At 45.1% G+C, this 17,169-nt stretch overlaps 1 protein-coding gene across 1 annotated transcript in view; it reads right to left on the bottom strand.

The window, feature by feature from the left end:
- The window catches only part of NSD1 (nuclear receptor binding SET domain protein 1), a gene marked incomplete at its 5' end in the record, with an annotated part of 42,066 nt that extends 25,222 nt beyond the window's left edge, over positions 1-16,844 (bottom strand). The window contains 8 exons of the mRNA XM_009574766.1: positions 694-812; positions 1,586-1,655; positions 2,745-2,854; positions 4,706-4,997; positions 5,143-5,264; positions 9,586-11,503; positions 13,509-13,681; positions 16,709-16,844. Of these exons, the coding sequence (XP_009573061.1) occupies positions 694-812; positions 1,586-1,655; positions 2,745-2,854; positions 4,706-4,997; positions 5,143-5,264; positions 9,586-11,503; positions 13,509-13,681; positions 16,709-16,844 (2,940 nt within the window). The remainder of the gene's footprint in view (positions 1-693; positions 813-1,585; positions 1,656-2,744; positions 2,855-4,705; positions 4,998-5,142; positions 5,265-9,585; positions 11,504-13,508; positions 13,682-16,708) is intronic.
- Between the last annotated feature and the right edge of the window lie 325 nt (positions 16,845-17,169).

A 17,169-nucleotide genomic window follows, 5' to 3' on the forward strand; every position in this document is an offset into this window, starting at 1 on the left:
AGAGGCGATGGTGAGAGGCCCAGAGGTGTCCCGCCTCTCCCAGGAAAAGTCTTGCTTCCCCTACACTTGGTGATACCTGGCTCATTCCTAAAAGGCAAAACGTGCTTGTCAGAGATACTTGTATGCCAACTCTGCCGGGATGCAGTAGAAGGGAGTTGCCCCAATTATCCCTTTTCACTGAATAGCAGAATGTAATCAGAGGCTCCTGTGAGCAGTCACAGACAGTCCCCCCCCATCCCCTCCAACTTGGTTCTTAGCTCACCCTGGCGTGCAGGTGCAAGTGGAAGAAGGCATTGAAGTCCACAGTCTAGTGCTTGTGATTCATACTGGTGCGTAAAAGGGCAAGATTCCCACCACCACCAGAAAAGACTTTTTACAGCAGTTAGACCTTCGGAGGTGCAAAGCAAGATGCCAGGCAAAACCTGGTTCCATCAGATCAGAACAGCCTCTCTCCTGGAGAATTATCTGAGTAGCAGCTTAAAAATTGAGCCCGAGTTAAGCAGTCACCACAGAACAGCTACTAAATCAAGGTGGTATCTTCAGCTTCAACCCCAGCTCATGCAACTACATCAGTGGGACAAACTCCCAACTGACATGCCAGCCAAAAATGACCTGGCCTAGGCTCTGCAGAGTGCCCTAGGAAGTAGCAGACAGGTTATAGGGATGACAGCACGTAGGAAGACCCAACAGTACCTCAGAGTGTGGGGTCTCCCCCAGCCCCTCCTCATTTCTCTCCTTCTTGGAATGCATTGCAGCAGAGGGATGGCGCTGTCTCTTCCGCTTCCGCTGCTTCTCCAAGAGCTTTTCAGAAGCTGGGATGCAACAGAAAGACCACTCAAGGAAAACGCAGATATAATTCCCTTGCTACAGATGCCACCAGTAAGTTCTACACCCTTTCTGAGAGCTTCAGCCTGGGTCCTGTCATTTGAGGGCATAAGGGCTGAGGCAATACCAGCCTCCAGGCAGTCTGCCCTCTGTCCTGCAACCATCAGAGGACCACTGATTCGTACTGGTTTAAACTTTTGCTAGGCTGCTGAACGGTATCACTGACTTTCCTGAGACAGCCCGCCAGCAGAAAATAAGAAATGCTACCAACACAAAGCTTACATTGCTAACCAAATGCTGCTAACTACCTCCTCCCACCGCACTGCAACAAAAACCTCCTCATGTCAATACCAATGTGATACAAAGGCAGATGGGGAGGGAGTACAATGCAACTGCACAACTGTCCACAGGACAGGGCAGCCACCGTTGAACCTGGTCACAGCGTGCCATCAGGCAAAAGACAGGGCATTGGTACATGACCTGTGCTGACGAGTTTTCTTCAAGCACCCAGACTATGAATGGGAAGCGAACATCTCATGGAAATATAAGCCCACCATCTCCACTTTCCATAGGGAAATCAAAGACATCACAGTACCTTGGGTAAACAATCTCAGAACCTATTTCTTCTGTCACTGCCTCAGCTAAGGCAAGCACCATCTGAGAGCCCAGGACACGTAAGCCCTTACACACACACACAAAGCAAAAGGCACTGATCCAAATGTCACCAACAATCTACCCCCACAGCCCTGCCTTCACTTACCTTCTCCCAGGTCCGAGAAGTGGGCTGGTGAGTAGAGCTCAGAGCTGTCGCTCTCCGAAGGGCCAGTGCCCTATAAATACACAACAGAGTCAAGTCACCAGATGCAAATCAGAGATGCACCTTCCTCAGCCACTCAGAGCCTTTATGAATGACTGCAACATGTAACTTACAGTTCAGGTCATGAACTCATCAGTGATTAGAAACTTTACAAGAAAACATTTGTTTTGTGTGTGTGATAGATCCCACATGGAAAAGTCAAGTCTCTGAGCAGGGAGGAATGCTGAGTCTGCTGTGTCTTGTGCTCACCAGCATCATCCGCTGTTTCCTGAGCTCTCCCAAAAAGGCTGCTAACACCCTGTAAGCTGGTGGGAACAGAGACTCTCTTCTGGCTTTACACTTTTATGGAGCTTAACCCTGAAATACACTGGCCTCTGCATTACTGCAACCATGACTGTATTAAGACTGCGCCACACAGAGAGAAAAAGGAAAGGAGGAAAACTGTTATTAATCAACCTCAGAAACAGTGGCAACAAGTCTTGTGCAAGTACGCCACCCGAAATAATTCTTTACAAGTTACTTTTTTCCAAACCGTGTCACTGAATATCAAGTATTTAGCGGAGAAGAGCAGCATTTTCTTCAAAAATCTGCACCAAGCACTGCATACTACATGTGATACAACTCAAACCTCCATCCTGCTACAAGCTCTGCACTTATGTACCATTCACCAGCTCACTTGGGAAGGTAACAAAGGAAACACTGCTCAGAGGAAATCTGACAGAAAAGGACAAAGCCTTAGGTTCAAGCTCAAGCTACATTGCAATGTAACAGTGTCAGAAAGCCTCTGCGCAGAACATTTTTGCTCACACCTTCCCAGCCAGCTTCCAGATGACTCCTTTTCCGTATAAATCAATGAAGAGAGGAGATTTTACAGCCAAAACTACCCAATCCCCATTACAAGTGGGGAGGGGTGGGGAACACATCTGTATTCAGCGTATTTCTTCATCATAACACAGCAATGAGCACCTTTGGGAAGGGTGGACCTTTGCTCCTGGGCCACAGCCAACAAAAAACCACAGCCCATTGCGCTGTCTCATTCAGCAGGGTCTGCTGTCAAGGCTCATTTTCTATCTGGTTTTCAAAAGAGCTGGAAGGAAAGTACCTTCTTTGGGGGAGTCCACTCGTCCTTCTTTGGCATAAAGGCAGTGTCCAAATCATTGGATTCCAAGAGCTTTTTAGTGGGCTTCCTTTGACGCTTGCTTTCGAAGTTTCCTGCAATGAAACTCTTCACATCAGATAAACGGGGTTTTTCTTCTCTTCAATCAGACAAAGGCCATTAAGCAAGTACCAGCCAACAGTTCAAAACAATCTACTTCACTCTGTCTTTGGGACCACAAGCTCCTCGGGCAGAGATGCCAATTACCTGTTTCTGTACAGCTTCGGCAAAAATGGACCTCAAGCTGCCATAACCTTCAGGCATACCTCAATATGTAATACAAAAATCCCCCCGCAGAAGAGAGACTATGAAGTCAATGCCAGCAGGTAACACATCCTGGCAGCACAATTCAGATCGTAATTTCCCTATCACTTTGATCTGGCATAAGCCAGTCCTACCACTGACAAATACAGCCCTGCCTCCGCTCCCAGGCCACTAACACCAGCATTCATGCTGTGCACCGTAAACAGGCTAAACGACACGCTCCCAGTTAAAACTACCTGGGAAAAGACACCCCAAACAAACTAGCTGTAATTTGCACCATTTCCTATTCAAGCTTTTTGCTGACACTCAGGAGGTAACAAGTTGCTAGACCTGGGCTCATCCACACTAATTTTGGCGATGGTATAAACTTAGAACGACCAGGAAATGATGATGCTATGAGCGCAAGACACACCACAGTAACAGCCTGCTACCCATCCTACCCTGTTCACCTGCTTGCTTTATTAGCCTCGGCTGTGTCCTTTCTGTGTCACACACCTCTGCATGCACTGCTTATGCATCAGATACCTAATGGAGGGACAACACGGCATCGTTCTCAAGGCAAGCCTCTGCTCACAGCTTGGGCTCTGTGTGCTTCAGCAAAAGGTGAGTCTTCTCAGGAGGGGGAAGAGCTATGCAACCTCTGCATACTGGATGCTCGCTCCCATTGCTGCACCCTGTACTGTTCTCCTGCATCTCTGACCTCAGGTTCACATCCCCAGTTTTTCCTCCTTTAATCCTCTCCAACTTTCCATTTCCATCTGACACCCACAAGCCCCCAAAGACAATCCCTCTGCCCTCAAACATGACAGGCTAACTGACCTCCCATACCTTTCCGTCTGCATGTTTGTTGTTGGTTTTTTTGTTTGGGTGTTTTGTTGTGGTTTTTTTTGACAGTAGGCCCTTTAGAACAGGAACAGTGTTCCCTCCAAGTTAGCACAGCCAGAACACCAGGGCTTTAACCCTGGACATGTCTTTAGACGCTACCAGAGAATGAACGTACTGCAAAGTAGACCCTGATACTGACTCTGTTGGAAAGGGGAAAAGCCTGTCAGACCGCACTCGCTCTTTGTATACTATGCCTCACTGAAAGCTAAGGCCCTGGCTTGCTGCCAGTACAAGTCTCCGACAATTTCTACAGATACTTAGAACCTCTAAGAAAAAAAGCTTTTCCAGAGGGATTTCTGTGCTACAAGCAATAGGTGAGCAAAAAGTCACCCCACGAGCTATGCAGATTAGACTTTGCATACCAACCTCAGCACAGGGTTCATCCAAAGGGTTTTAACAGCAGCAAGACCTTCAAGCTAAAGGGATGCCACTGTTTGCAAGCACAGATGGCAAGGACTCAGAGGAGCTGCAACTTCCTTCATTTGGACAAAGGGGTATTCTGTGCCAGGACGTAAGGAGGACCATCACACACTACAGAAAGCTAATAGCATAAGCGTAATCATCCAGCTCACTGGGTCACCCACTGCACCTGCCCTCTCTCCCTTCCCAGCACCAGTAACAGTCATTGAATGAAGCAAAGCAAAAACAAACTACCAGATCAACAGCTACTAACCTTTTCACTCTGACCGAAGCAACAATTTCACTGAACTTGTGACATGTTCACTTATGGGAGCAGAATCACACAACATCCCACTTACCTGATTTCAGGAATCTCTCTTCTGCATCAGGAGAAGCAGAAACTTCAGAAACATCTGAGGAAGACAGCACCAGCTCTGGAAAATCTGAAGGTCCTTCTAGAAGCTGATCATTGGGATCAGTGGAACGGGATCCTAGTTCTGAGAAGGAACACTCTGCTTCAAGGATGGGGGGGAACTCTTTGGTTGAAGATGGAGTTGAAACCAAAGGACTCAACCCCCGCTGGGTGTCTCTGTCAGGACTGCATTGTGCAGGAAGGCCTCCTTCAAATTCAGACCTCACCACAGAATTCACCTAGCATAGCGAAACATGTTGGTGAAAACTTTCATCCTGCATGGCACCGCACACAGCAACAACACTCAGGAGCAAGAACACGTCAAAAGCACGCAGACCAAGGCCTCAGGTAATAATCATAAAGAGCACATTAGCCTTTACCCACCTTTTGCAATTGCTCCTGGCCCTTCTTTGATTTTTTCTTGGGTGCAAATAAGTGATCATATTCTTCTGCATATTCCAGAAGCCGTTTACTTGGCTTTCTAAGGCGTTTCCTCTCTGAATGTACTAAGAAAAAGGAAAGCAGCTTCAAGACTGGGTTTCTGAGAGGATCACAAGACAACATTCTCCTCATGATCTGTAGATAACAGTTGCTCCTGCCTTCTCTTCCAGAGGCTCCAGGAGCCCTGATACTTCTTTCTCTTTGATACACCCTTATAATTTTTAAGCTTACTGTTTTCCACAATCCTGACATGGCAGATGGGATTTTTAAGGACCTAAGGGACTTCAAGCAGTTCAGATAAGAAAACAAAAAACATTAGATATCTGACTGAGGGACTCCTGGAATTTTACCCAATGTCTCCTTAGACAAACTATGTCTAACTTTCTTGCAGTACTTTTACCAAAACCTAAGTCCATTAGCAACTCAGATTCATCATGCTACTTTTACTGTCAACCCAAACTCCTTTGGTTTTAGCGCAGGGGCACAGGAAAACTGTGTTCTCGTAATGCGGTTCAGTCACTAATTTCACTAGTAACATGTAAGCCTAACTCCTTCCCTTCCCTTCCCCTCCTCCCTGGCATATTTTTGTATATACTACAAGAGCCTTGTATTCCCCATCTGCTACTGCAAGCCCATTTATTGCCTTTGCTTCCCAACAATAGGTTCCACAATGAGATCAGGCAGCAAACAGTCCTCGCCAGCGACTGCAAGCTCTTCAGGGCTCAGATGTCTTTGTTTGCACAACACTGCACCATCGCAAGGGAAACCCGGTAACAGGTATTTCCTCGATACAAACCTAACCACCCATGCTATACCACCTCAACACCCCAACACGCAGCAAGCTCCAAAAAAAGAGCCCTGATGCTCTACATCATCTCTACTCAGCAAGCTGCAAAAGCAAGATGATGTAAGTTTACGTCTTTTTCTCACTTCCCAGAATACCTGACTTTTCCCCTTTTTTAGTTTTCAAAACTATTAAATAATACTGTCAAAAGATTTCTCCTAGTCACATTTCTCCTACACGTTTGTGGTCTCCTGGAAGTTTATGAACAAACAGTAAATATTCTCTTTGCTTCTTTTCATGTGTAGGAGGTGGCTTTTTCTTCTTTAAAACGGAAACATTTTATAACAAACCTTCCAGTGCAACACTTCAGAACAGGGATGTTGGACAAGATTGCTAAGCTTTATTGTGGCTTTGTGGTTAAACAAGCATGAAAACGTCAAACTTGGCCAAAAGAGAAGGAACAACTTTCTCAAACAGCTATTTTCAGCCTCTATTAATGCTCTGCACAGGTGTCTGGGTGAAATACACATTTCAGCACATAACCAGTTATGGGATGAATATCCTCACTGGGCAACTATTTAGAGCTCCAAAGCCATGCAGCAGAGCACACAGCAGTGTGCCAAAAGGACTGGCTTAACTGCATTTTTTTCCCCAAAGCGAATCCTGCACAAGAATCCCAAATGCAGTCTGATTGGCACTGGCAAATCACATACCTGACGAAACTATTATTCATAAAAATGTTTTATGTCAGCAACTTCCACTAATCTTCACTACTGCCTTATTTGCTCTAAATTGCACCACAAAGTTTGTAGCAAAAATATGCCAAACGTTGCCATTCAACTATGATAAAGACTTTATATAGCTTAGTGGAAATTACACAGTTGTGACTGCAATCTGTTGTGATCTCTTACATTGATACTCTGCCTGCTGCGGACAAGGATTAGTCACGTCTTCTCAAAGCACTGGCAAACAGAGGAAACTCCTCCTCTTCTGTAAGCTGCAGTTAGTCTAACTTCCAGCATCATTCTCTCTACTTTCTATGTAATTGGCCTTGCCTGATATAAAAGGAAGACTGGTTTCCACAAATGGGCTTTTCACAGCATTAGAGGTTTACTCACTACCACTAGCACACTGGGGATGTTACAGCTCCTCATACACAGAGGCTTCAGTGCCTCTCTATGCCACATTTACACTGATAAGCTTCAGGTGTGCTTCAAGGCTCACGTGCTATTTAGGGTAGGGGAATTAGATTACACTGCAGTTGCTGATCTGTCACTTTTAAAAGCAAACCCAGGCCCTCACTGCATCCCTGTGTGCAGTACCAGGACAGCTCTGTGCTCCTCTCCACTGATGCCACCTTGCCCACCAGCCTGCTGCCTTCCTTTGCTGCTTCTCTCCTCTTCTCTTAACATTACTACCTCTCAGCAGCAATTCTTCTCTAGCTCTCTCTGCAGGCTTGCCTCTTCATCTCACATAGCAACATTAGAGGGATGCTTCAATTGCAAAACCATCACAAAGCCAGGAGAACCCGGCTGCATCTTAGTGCAAACAAGGAACTCTCTCCCTCCGGCAGGCTGTGACACTCCTGTGGCAGAGCCTTGACAGCCCCAGAACAATGTGCATCCTCTCGCCTGCTCCGTGAAGACTTAAGTCCTCAAAAACATGCAGCCACAGGAGTCAGTGAATGATCGAGCTTGTCATGATTTCAAACCAGAACTTTTACCCCACGCATTACACCCTATGGGCTCGTTTTCTGTGCCTGCTGTGACTTGCTTCGGGTAGGTCCTACGACCACTAAGCCAGGAGCTGCCTATTCCATACTGAAACAGAAGTGCAGGCAACCTCCAGCAACCACTAATAGCAAAATAAACACACCAAAATGTGCACTGAGGGAACATACAAGTGACAAAATGCGCACAGGTTCAAAAATTCTGTCAAGTTACATTGATTTATGATATTGCAAATAGATTAGAGCAATTTAGTTTGGTGAAATCTATGTAAAAATTTCATTTTGTTGTTTTCCTTAAGGTTTGCTTCCTCAGATTCTTTGCAGAAGTCTGAGGACGCCACGTGTTGAACGTGGTTCTGCTGGACTTATTCTTTCCACACACATCCTTTCACCCTTTTGTTTTCTTTTTTGTTGTTTTGTTGTTTTTCTTTTTTTTTTTTTTTGGCTTTAACCAAATGTCGCCATCTCTGTGGGAGAGGCAAGGCTGTCTGACCCTATTGTCCTCAGAAGCCTCCTCCTTCCTACGTCATTGCCCTTCCAGTGGTGCTGCCTTACTTCTGCCTGCCATTTTCTAGACCCACCTCCAGCCCAGCCTCCCTGGCAGCTTCCCCCTCTTCTGTTCTCCCCTTCACCCCTCAGGCAGCCACACCAGAGCTGTAAGTTAGGAAATCTGGGGGGTTCCCCAATTCGTTATTAGCAGCCAATAAAATTCCACACTAAAATGCCAAAAAAAACCCCAACACATTGTCTCGATGAAATCCTACAGAACAAACCAAAGAGACTCTATGTCAAACAGCACTAGAAAGAAAGAAAGAAAAAAAAAAAAAAAGAGAACAGCCATTGAGGCTCAGTTTCCCACAACTTTCTAGCGCTGATCTATCCAGCTAACACCAAGCACGTGGCTGTAAGCAACACATTATGAAGGTATAAGTTAAAAAAAAAAAATCCCAGACTCAGAAGGATGCTTATTTTACCTTTCACTGTGGAGGAATTAACAATTTGTAATGTATTTAAACTTTCTGACCAAAAAGCTAAGCAAAATCCCATAATCACTCTGCCTTCTTTGTTCTCCATGCTTACAGAGAACCCAAAACCAACATATCACACTTTCTTCAGCTCAGACGTATACATCTCCATGTTGTCAAACAGCCCCAAGTTCCATAACTTATGCTTTAAATGAAAAAGTATAAAATGTATACAAATACACACTCTGGTGCAAGTCCAGCTCCCTTACCTTGTGCAGAGAATTCAGACTGGGGAGCAAAGTTGCCAAGCTCTGTTTCTGAGTCCATCACACTGTTGTTTGGCTTACCACATACATTCAAACGTTTCTCAACTAAGTCTAAATGATTCTCATAGTCCTGATCTGTCAGGTCTCCCTCAAGCACCTTTGAATGAGGGGAATGCCTACGTCCCAAGAACTCATTTCCCTTCAGGGAAAAGCCACGACAATTCAGGCCAAAGGCACTCTCCAAGTTTCCTTGTCCCCTAGATCTACTGATGTGCTTATTAGATCTAGCACTGCTTTGGTTAAAACGCTGCCATCGCTTTTTGGGTGCTACGTGATTTATATCATTAGACTCATCACCAAGAGAGCTCTCACTATTTGCCTCTGAATCCAAGTCTGGACTCTCCCCATTTTCAGCAGAAGTGCAGCTCTTAATATTTCTACCAGCTTCAGGTCTCCTTCCAATACGATCTAAATTGTCATCAGATAAACAGGCAGAGTCTTCATCAGTTGAATGTTCTGTTAAATCAACAGACTCTTTCCTCTCAGTATCTTCTGCTTCATTACCTAGAGGACTGGTAACCGAACCGTGAACGCGGAATGCATGTTCTCCTGAATCTCTGGATAACCGACTTAGCAACTTACTTGGCCCTCCTGGTTTTAAGTCCTTTCTGTTTGAAACTGTTTTATCTCCAAGCTTTGATGACTGCTTAGATTTTGAACAGTTGCGTTTGGACACGCAATTTGTGCCGTTTGTCCCAGAAACAGCAGTACTCGCGGGCTCCCTTTTACTAGTACCAATCCCCGTCAACTTGGTTGGAGGATTGCGTGAAAATGAGTTGCTTATAGCTGAGTTTGGATTTACTGTTTCCTGGATACAATCTCCATTTTTTTCTATTTTATATGGGGGACCTACAATAGACAAGGACTTCAGACCACTCGCAGAATTGCTTCCAGAACCATCAGCTGTACTGGTATTTCGAAATGGGACTATATTTTGACCAGTCATCAGTTGCTGCTCTTTTGTCTTACTGTCATGCATATCCTTCAACATCATTAACAAGGTGCTGAATTTGTAATCTGGCTCAATAGGCAAACGACCATGACCAGAGGCAGAAGAGAAAAGTAAGGGTACTGTGGCCTTTGGAGCACCAGAGTCACTAGCATCATCATTCATGGACCGATAAGACAGCTCCTTCAGCTCTGACAAGACGTGTTTCACCACAGCCGTTTCTATTTCAGCAGAATCCCTGGGTTTCTCATGCATGTTGTTTAACAGTTTCTGACCATCAACTTTGCCACTTCTCTGAAGAGAATCTCTCTGTAGGCCAGAGAAACCTTTGGTATCAGAAGAGCAGCGATTCACGCCACCCTCTTCTGCAAGAGAAGGCTCCAACCCAGCAACTTTTTCTTTATGTTTGCATTTTATACTCCTGATTCGGGGCAATTTCATGCTTTTCGGTTTTAAGATAGCTTGATTTGCAACAGCAGGCCAGGAGCTGTCCTTGGAAACACTTCGGGGAGTAGTGTGCTTGTTTGCTAGGGAATCTGAAGAGCACTCAAGAGCCGTCAATGACATCTCAGCATCAGAGAAGCCTACTTCAAGCTCCCCATCTGCAAATTCAGCATCAAGTCTGCTGGTTACTGAACCTCCCACAGGTTTGCGATCTCTGTATGACTTCTTCCTGGCCCTTCTGTTACTCTTCTGAGAAAGATACGTGGAAAGCTTAATGTTTCCACTTGACGTCACAGGAAATTCCTTCTCCACTTTATCTGAAGAATCACTAACTTCGAGAGCACTAGAGGCTCTCTCTGAACTTTGGTCCATGGTATCTATATCACTGTTCCCACCATCTGAGAGGGAAGAGGATGAATCCGTTTCAGTTTGCTTTTTCTCAATACCAGTATCAGATGCAGAATAGTGTATTTGTAACTTGGAACTGCACAAAATGCCCAGGGAACTCTTCCCTCTCTCCAAAGATGCACTGGAAAACAAATCCCCTCGGAGCGTGTTCTTCAGAGCATCACTTTTACGATTCTCATAGTCCGGTTTCAAAGTTGTCTTTTCAAAACGTCTTTCTCCAAAGGAGGAAAGCAAATGGTTTTCCCTGGTGCTACTGGATGCTGTTAGGCTGTTGGCAATCCGGCGAAGTTCATGAGATGCGTGTTTATCTGGTAGGTCCCCAACAATCATGTTTCTAACGATGCTCTCTGGCGTTTTTTCTTTGATTTCTCCCCTAGATGCTTCCCCTCTTGCGCCACTCTTTTTTACTCTAGTCCTTTTTCTGCTGTCAGAGCTCTTTTTCACATGTGGCTTAATGTGCAATTTTCCTTTTTCACTGGCCAGGTGTCTGGAGTCAAATGCCAAGGATTTGAAACAGCCATTCAGCTGCCTGTCCTTTTCTGCTCCAGGGCCATTGGCATAGTATTCTGACTGCACTTCCTTCTCGCTGTCCAGCTCGCTGGAGTTCTGGCTGCATTTTTGATCCTCTGGCCCCCCAAGAAGAATGTCTTCTGCCTGTCCAACACTGACTTCCCATTTAGCCATAAATCTTTGAGGAACCTTAAAGTTGCAGGAGAAAAAAAAAAGAAATAGAAAAATTTGATGGGATAAGCAACAAGATAAAAGTGAGATAGAGACACACAAGGCACAGAACAGAGTGACAATCGTGCACTTTGCACCTTTAAGACAATCACCTGGATTCTCAGAGACTGTGCCTAGCGGACACAGAAAATACTTCTCCTGGGTAAGTACTCCGCACTCTGGCTGCGCCTAATAAAAATCCCTGTGCATTCCCAAAACAGAAAAAAGGTCCCTGCAAGCACAGGTCTCCCAGGAACCAGATGTCCCGGCATCCCAGCACACCCTGAACACAACAGCCTGTAAAGGGGAATATGCATATGTTATGGATCCCTGGCACAGAAATGCAAAGCAACAGCCAACAAGCCTCTCAAGGCAAATGTAGCATCATTTTCCTCAAAATATTTGAGCAGACATGTTTGCTTTGCTCATTCTTGATTCTTCCTGCATCCCTTGAACTCAGAGCACAATTCAATCTTCCCTCTCCATCAACTCACCTCAGTACAAACATGAGATCCTGACACAAATCTAAAATGTACGCTAACAAATTTAAGATGACCATTACCTAGAAGTCTCCCAGCTTTAACTCTGTACTTTTAGCATAAAACAAAAAGCACTCTCCATACCAGACAGGAACCTCTGCTAACATCTAAAAACAGGGAGAAACTTGTTTCTTATCTGTGTGTTATTCTTGGCTGCACAACAGCAAATCAAAGGCTTCACAACTGCTCCTAAAACCAAAACCAATTCCAAGGCAGGAGGAACAACTCAAATTTCTGACACTTTACCTTTAAAAAAAAAATCCCACACGAACAAAATTTAATCTCAGCAGATTAAAAAGTTTTATGGACCGTGGTAGCAAAGCAGCCAAATACTCTCAGCTTTGCATCAGATCTTGGCTTCCAGGGATGCAAACCTGGACATTTATGCGAGCAACAAACATCTGATTCCCTTTGCTGCTGCCACACTGGTGCTGCCATTTACATACAGGATGAGACTCTAGTCATGGAGCATTTCTAGGACCAAAAAAGTTACTTGGAAGTATGTCACCAGTTGTTAGGAGGCCGTGAACACAAGGAGAAAAGTCCTTAGACAAGACACTGAACATGCCCTTGGAAAAGGAAAACCAAATGAAAGCATTACACCTGGGGACTCGCATCTGCAAGAGCACATTTAACCTGATGGTTTTGCACTAACACAGGTTAAGTACATAACTACTAATAAACCTCTTGGAAAAAGAGAAAAAGAAAAACCAGACACCGTTGCCTAGTATGACTATCTGCTCTCTTACAGTAATGCAGTAGCCTCTGTCCTTCTTCACTTCAGCAATTCTAAAAAGTTAATTTCCCCGGTCACCTTCCTAAAGACATAGACCAGACCCCTGTGTCACGTTACATTATACTGGCTACAACTGCTCCGAGCTGTTATGTTTGGAAACAGAGATGATGCGATGAGCCACAAAACTCATTCCCACAGCCTCACTGACAAAACGTTTTCCAAGTCAAATTTTAAGTCCTAACAGGTTTCTATAAAGAGAATTACTGAAGCAGGGCTAAAAACTCCACTGCTTTATCTCCGTCAGTGATCTAGTGAAGCGTGCAACTCCACCTCTGCTTCAGATCAGCCAAAGGAGGCTGCCAGAGAGCACAGGAAGTTATTTAGAAGCGTGCCTTAATAGACATCAGGAGAGGGCTGCGCCGCTGAACACATCTCACACCGACAGAGACCTGACTCCTCTGCTTCTCAGAGCTGTCTAGGGCAATAAAAGCAGCAGGCCACACCCCAACATAAAAGAGAGCCTAGAAACTTCTGGCAGCTTATAAACTATACTCGTTGTAAGGATGCAAAGAACCACTTCCCTGGCTGCGTTGCTGCAGTCACTGACACAGAAGAAAGCTGTCCAAGTACAATTCCAGGCATAAAGGAATACTTTGTACTATGCAGATTCAAAGAATCAAAAACATATTAAAGAAAACAGATCTTTCACCTTATGTTTGTAGCCTTTTTCCTTTTGCTTTCCTCTTCTCCGAAGAACAGGCAGCTCTTCAAACTGATGTCTTCCTTCAAAGAGGACAATAGCTTTCCCAGCAACCCAGGTTTTCTCTGAAGGTTCTCCTAAGGCATCCACATAGTACTCTCGGTACGGTCTCCGATTGGAAACTATTTTGAGAAATGTAACAGAATTAACCCCTTGCATATAACGGAATAAAGACAAAGAGAATCACAGAAAGTGGTAGCAATTTGCCGGTTAACTTTCAACTGCTTTTTGCTTAATAACATTCCCACATGAATGACAGTTCTGGGGATTTCTAGTCAGAAGTCAGGGAGACCCCTTTGATCTCTGCTTTCTGTGTTCTGTGTTGCTACACTCTATTTCTGAATATATTTTTTGTCTTACAAACAGTTGACTAACAGGTCTAAGATGGGTCATCTCCCTAGAGCAAAGACTATAGTTTGGCTGCAAAAAAATTTGCAAAAATAGCCAAATATTTTTTTTCCTTGAGACACGCAACATACTAGGCAGGACATTTCTTTTTTTGCTACTCCCTGATTAATGATTAAACAGTCCAGTCCACTTGACCGTTGGGAAAAGGCAACAGTGTGCCGGCAACACCCAGAAATGACATCCTTCTGGATAGGGTTTACTGATACAGGTTGAACCTCCCCCACCACGATATATCCCATCTTTTCAATGCTTTGTTACCAAACAAACTCTTATTTAGGACATAAAACATTAGCAGCAGCATTTAAGTAAGTACACACATGCATGCACACTCTACAAGGACTGGTGCAACGTGACAAAGTGCTAGTTGTAATGAGTATCTCCATACTTTTGGGCACGAAGGTGCAGAGCAAGAGAAGAAACTCAACCATAAGGGCACAATCAAAGATTTTTTTCAAAGGTGCTTTCTGTGTGAGAATGCTGAACAGACATGGTACAATTAAGAACTGAACCAGTACTGGGTGTGCTGGTGAAAAAGGACAGGTTACAGGCATCAGAACAGAGCAAACAAGGCTTGAACAAGGGATATGTTCTTCTCCCTGCATTTCGCTGCAATTTGTGCTTCATGTTCTCCTCGGAACACCTTCACCCTCTGAACACATAGCCTAGACTTCACAGCCCATTTGATTTGTGCTGCCTCTTCCAGGAGTGCCAGCACAGTGTGGCAGCCTGGCCTTTAGTGGTGCTGACACTGAGATTCTGACCAAGACCACTGAGAGGATGACAAATAATGACCAGGGCAACATCAAACCAAGGGCAAAGATGACAGACCTCATCCATCCCATTCACAGTACCGGGACTCAAGCCACTGAGCCTCAATCTTCCAGCTCCAAAAATCTTCGAGTCAAGAGCTTGCCGAGAAAAGGCAAACTGCTTTAAACAAAACACCATGCCTCCAACCCAAGAGGAGAAGAGGGTTTTGCGCAAGTGATGAGTTTGAAGCGACCTGCCTTGTTTTGAAGAGCTCGTTCCCATGGCAACAGGAGAGCCAAGGCAGGACTGTGCTTCCCACAGTGCACTCAGAGCCCTGGCAGCTCCCCCTGCCCAAAAGCACCAGAGTTCAGATCCACCCGCTCTGACACTGCGGCATCGGGGAGGGGAGATGAGCAGATTACACACAGCCACAACTGGAAAATGCAATTTTCCCCAGAGGTCTATTGGTTTGAACACGGATAAAACATGATGGGAGAGTCTGCCATGTAGCTGGAGATCAGACCTTGCTGGAATTTGTTAATAGCATGTTTCTCCCTGCAGAATTCCTTTATTAGAAATCCTCATACACAGGCTGAGAGGGGATTACTGGACAGCTATATACATTAAATCCTGTCCAAAACTTCATGGGGAGGGATGCAGGGGGAGACTATGTGTCTGGCATATCTTCCAGCAACATCTTCAACAGGAATTTGAGAGCTCGAAAGGGACTATTTAAAACAGCACATTCAGTATTATCTAGAATCAGGACGAATGCCTCCCAAAGGATGAAGGGAAAGGTGGAGAAACAGCAAGTAAGAAGACTTGCGGATGACATGAGCACAATGTAGGAAAAGCTACTTCATGTCTCTAGAGAAAGAGCAGAGGGCTCTGAGCTGATGGCCACTTGGAAAAATGTCTACTTGCTCTCAGCACTTGGTTCTTAGGCTGGCCAGGGCCACAAAAACTGGAGAGAAATACATCGGTGAGTGGCAACCTCACCAGCCTACAGAGCTGCCAGTGGGAGACGGCTCCAGTTCAAGGGGTTTCCAGTTGCTCACAGAACAAAAAGAATCAGAAGGGGAAACCAGGAACAAATAAATAAGCCCTTCCATTTGTGGCAGTCTCCCCATGGCAGCTAGTATGATCCTAAAAGCACCGTGAGAGCCTTCAAATGAGCTGCAATTTCCAAACAATCACTTCCCCTCTGTTCTCTCCATCACTCATCTACACTTCTCTGCCTTGAGCTTCTAAGACTCTTCCTTCCTGGCTCTCCCCTATGTTCATGCACGCACAGCTCTGTCTTATTTCCCCCATCTCTTCCCCTCACACTCAGCTGGCTCTTAGTCTCTCTGACACACTATGCCCTAAAGTTTCACATATGTGGCTCCATCTCCCTGTTTTTCTGATATTTCCCCATAAACAGGCCCTTGCCTCCTTGTGCCAAACAAGACCAAAAAAAATTTCACTTCCTCTCACACATTCCCACCACACCTTCAGGCATTCAGCAGCTACACTGCGCTACCCCACACCCCGCTCCTCAGCCTCTCCAGCCTCCCGTTCTGCAAGCCTGGCCTCCGTGTACTCACACACTCCAGGCTTCCCAGCTCTGCTTGCCCACCCATTGCAGGTCTCTGTCCTCACCTCCCTGATCCACCTCCTTTTTCTCTGCTCTTTCTCCGCATCCCTTTTTCAAGAGGCTGCTCTTTCTTCTGCACTGGCCTGAGCTCAGTCCAGCTACTCATCCTTCCTATACTCTGGGAAGAAAAGCCTACATGTCCAACAGCTATCTGTGCCACTTTCATCAGCCTCAGCCCTGTCTTCCTCCTGTCACCTCCCTGATCTAGGTCTAACTTTATAGATCCAGGTTTTCCACAGTAGAGTCTATTTCTTCATACCTTTCAAGGGCCAGAAATGTTTTTCAGGTTAATTAAAAACTGCAGCACCCTGCCATACACAACGCCTCCACTTTGAGGTCTGAGTAGATACAATACCTTTCATTTTTGAGTGACAATCCAGCACTGGGTCATGACAAATTGTGCATGGCCACCATGGGCGTCTGTTGAACTTGGCCCAAACAAGATCCCCAACTTCATACTTCACTGGAGTAGGTTTCTTCTTGGCTCGGATCTTTGGGGAAAAACCAGAACACAAGAAATCACTAAAGCTCCAGATGCTTTTGAAGAGATTTGCCTTCCCCCCTGTGTGCAGATTACATCTGGCCACCAGAGACATTTACATTAAAAAGCAAGTCCTGATTTTACTTAGTGGCTCCTACACCTTCAAAGAACACAATGGTTCTCCCCATCATTCTGAAAGAACAAAACAATAAATGAGGGTTTGAGGGGGTTTTTGTTATTTTTTAGTAAGGAACATGACCTCTGGTAAATGACTGCACTCAAACTTCACACATTTGAGCAGTTAAATATTTGGAGTCACTAGTAGCCCCCATTAC

Source organism: Fulmarus glacialis, unplaced genomic scaffold (assembly GCF_000690835.1).
Source record: "Fulmarus glacialis isolate BGI_N327 unplaced genomic scaffold, ASM69083v1 scaffold19213, whole genome shotgun sequence".
Classification (NCBI taxonomy): domain Eukaryota; kingdom Metazoa; phylum Chordata; class Aves; order Procellariiformes; family Procellariidae; genus Fulmarus; species Fulmarus glacialis.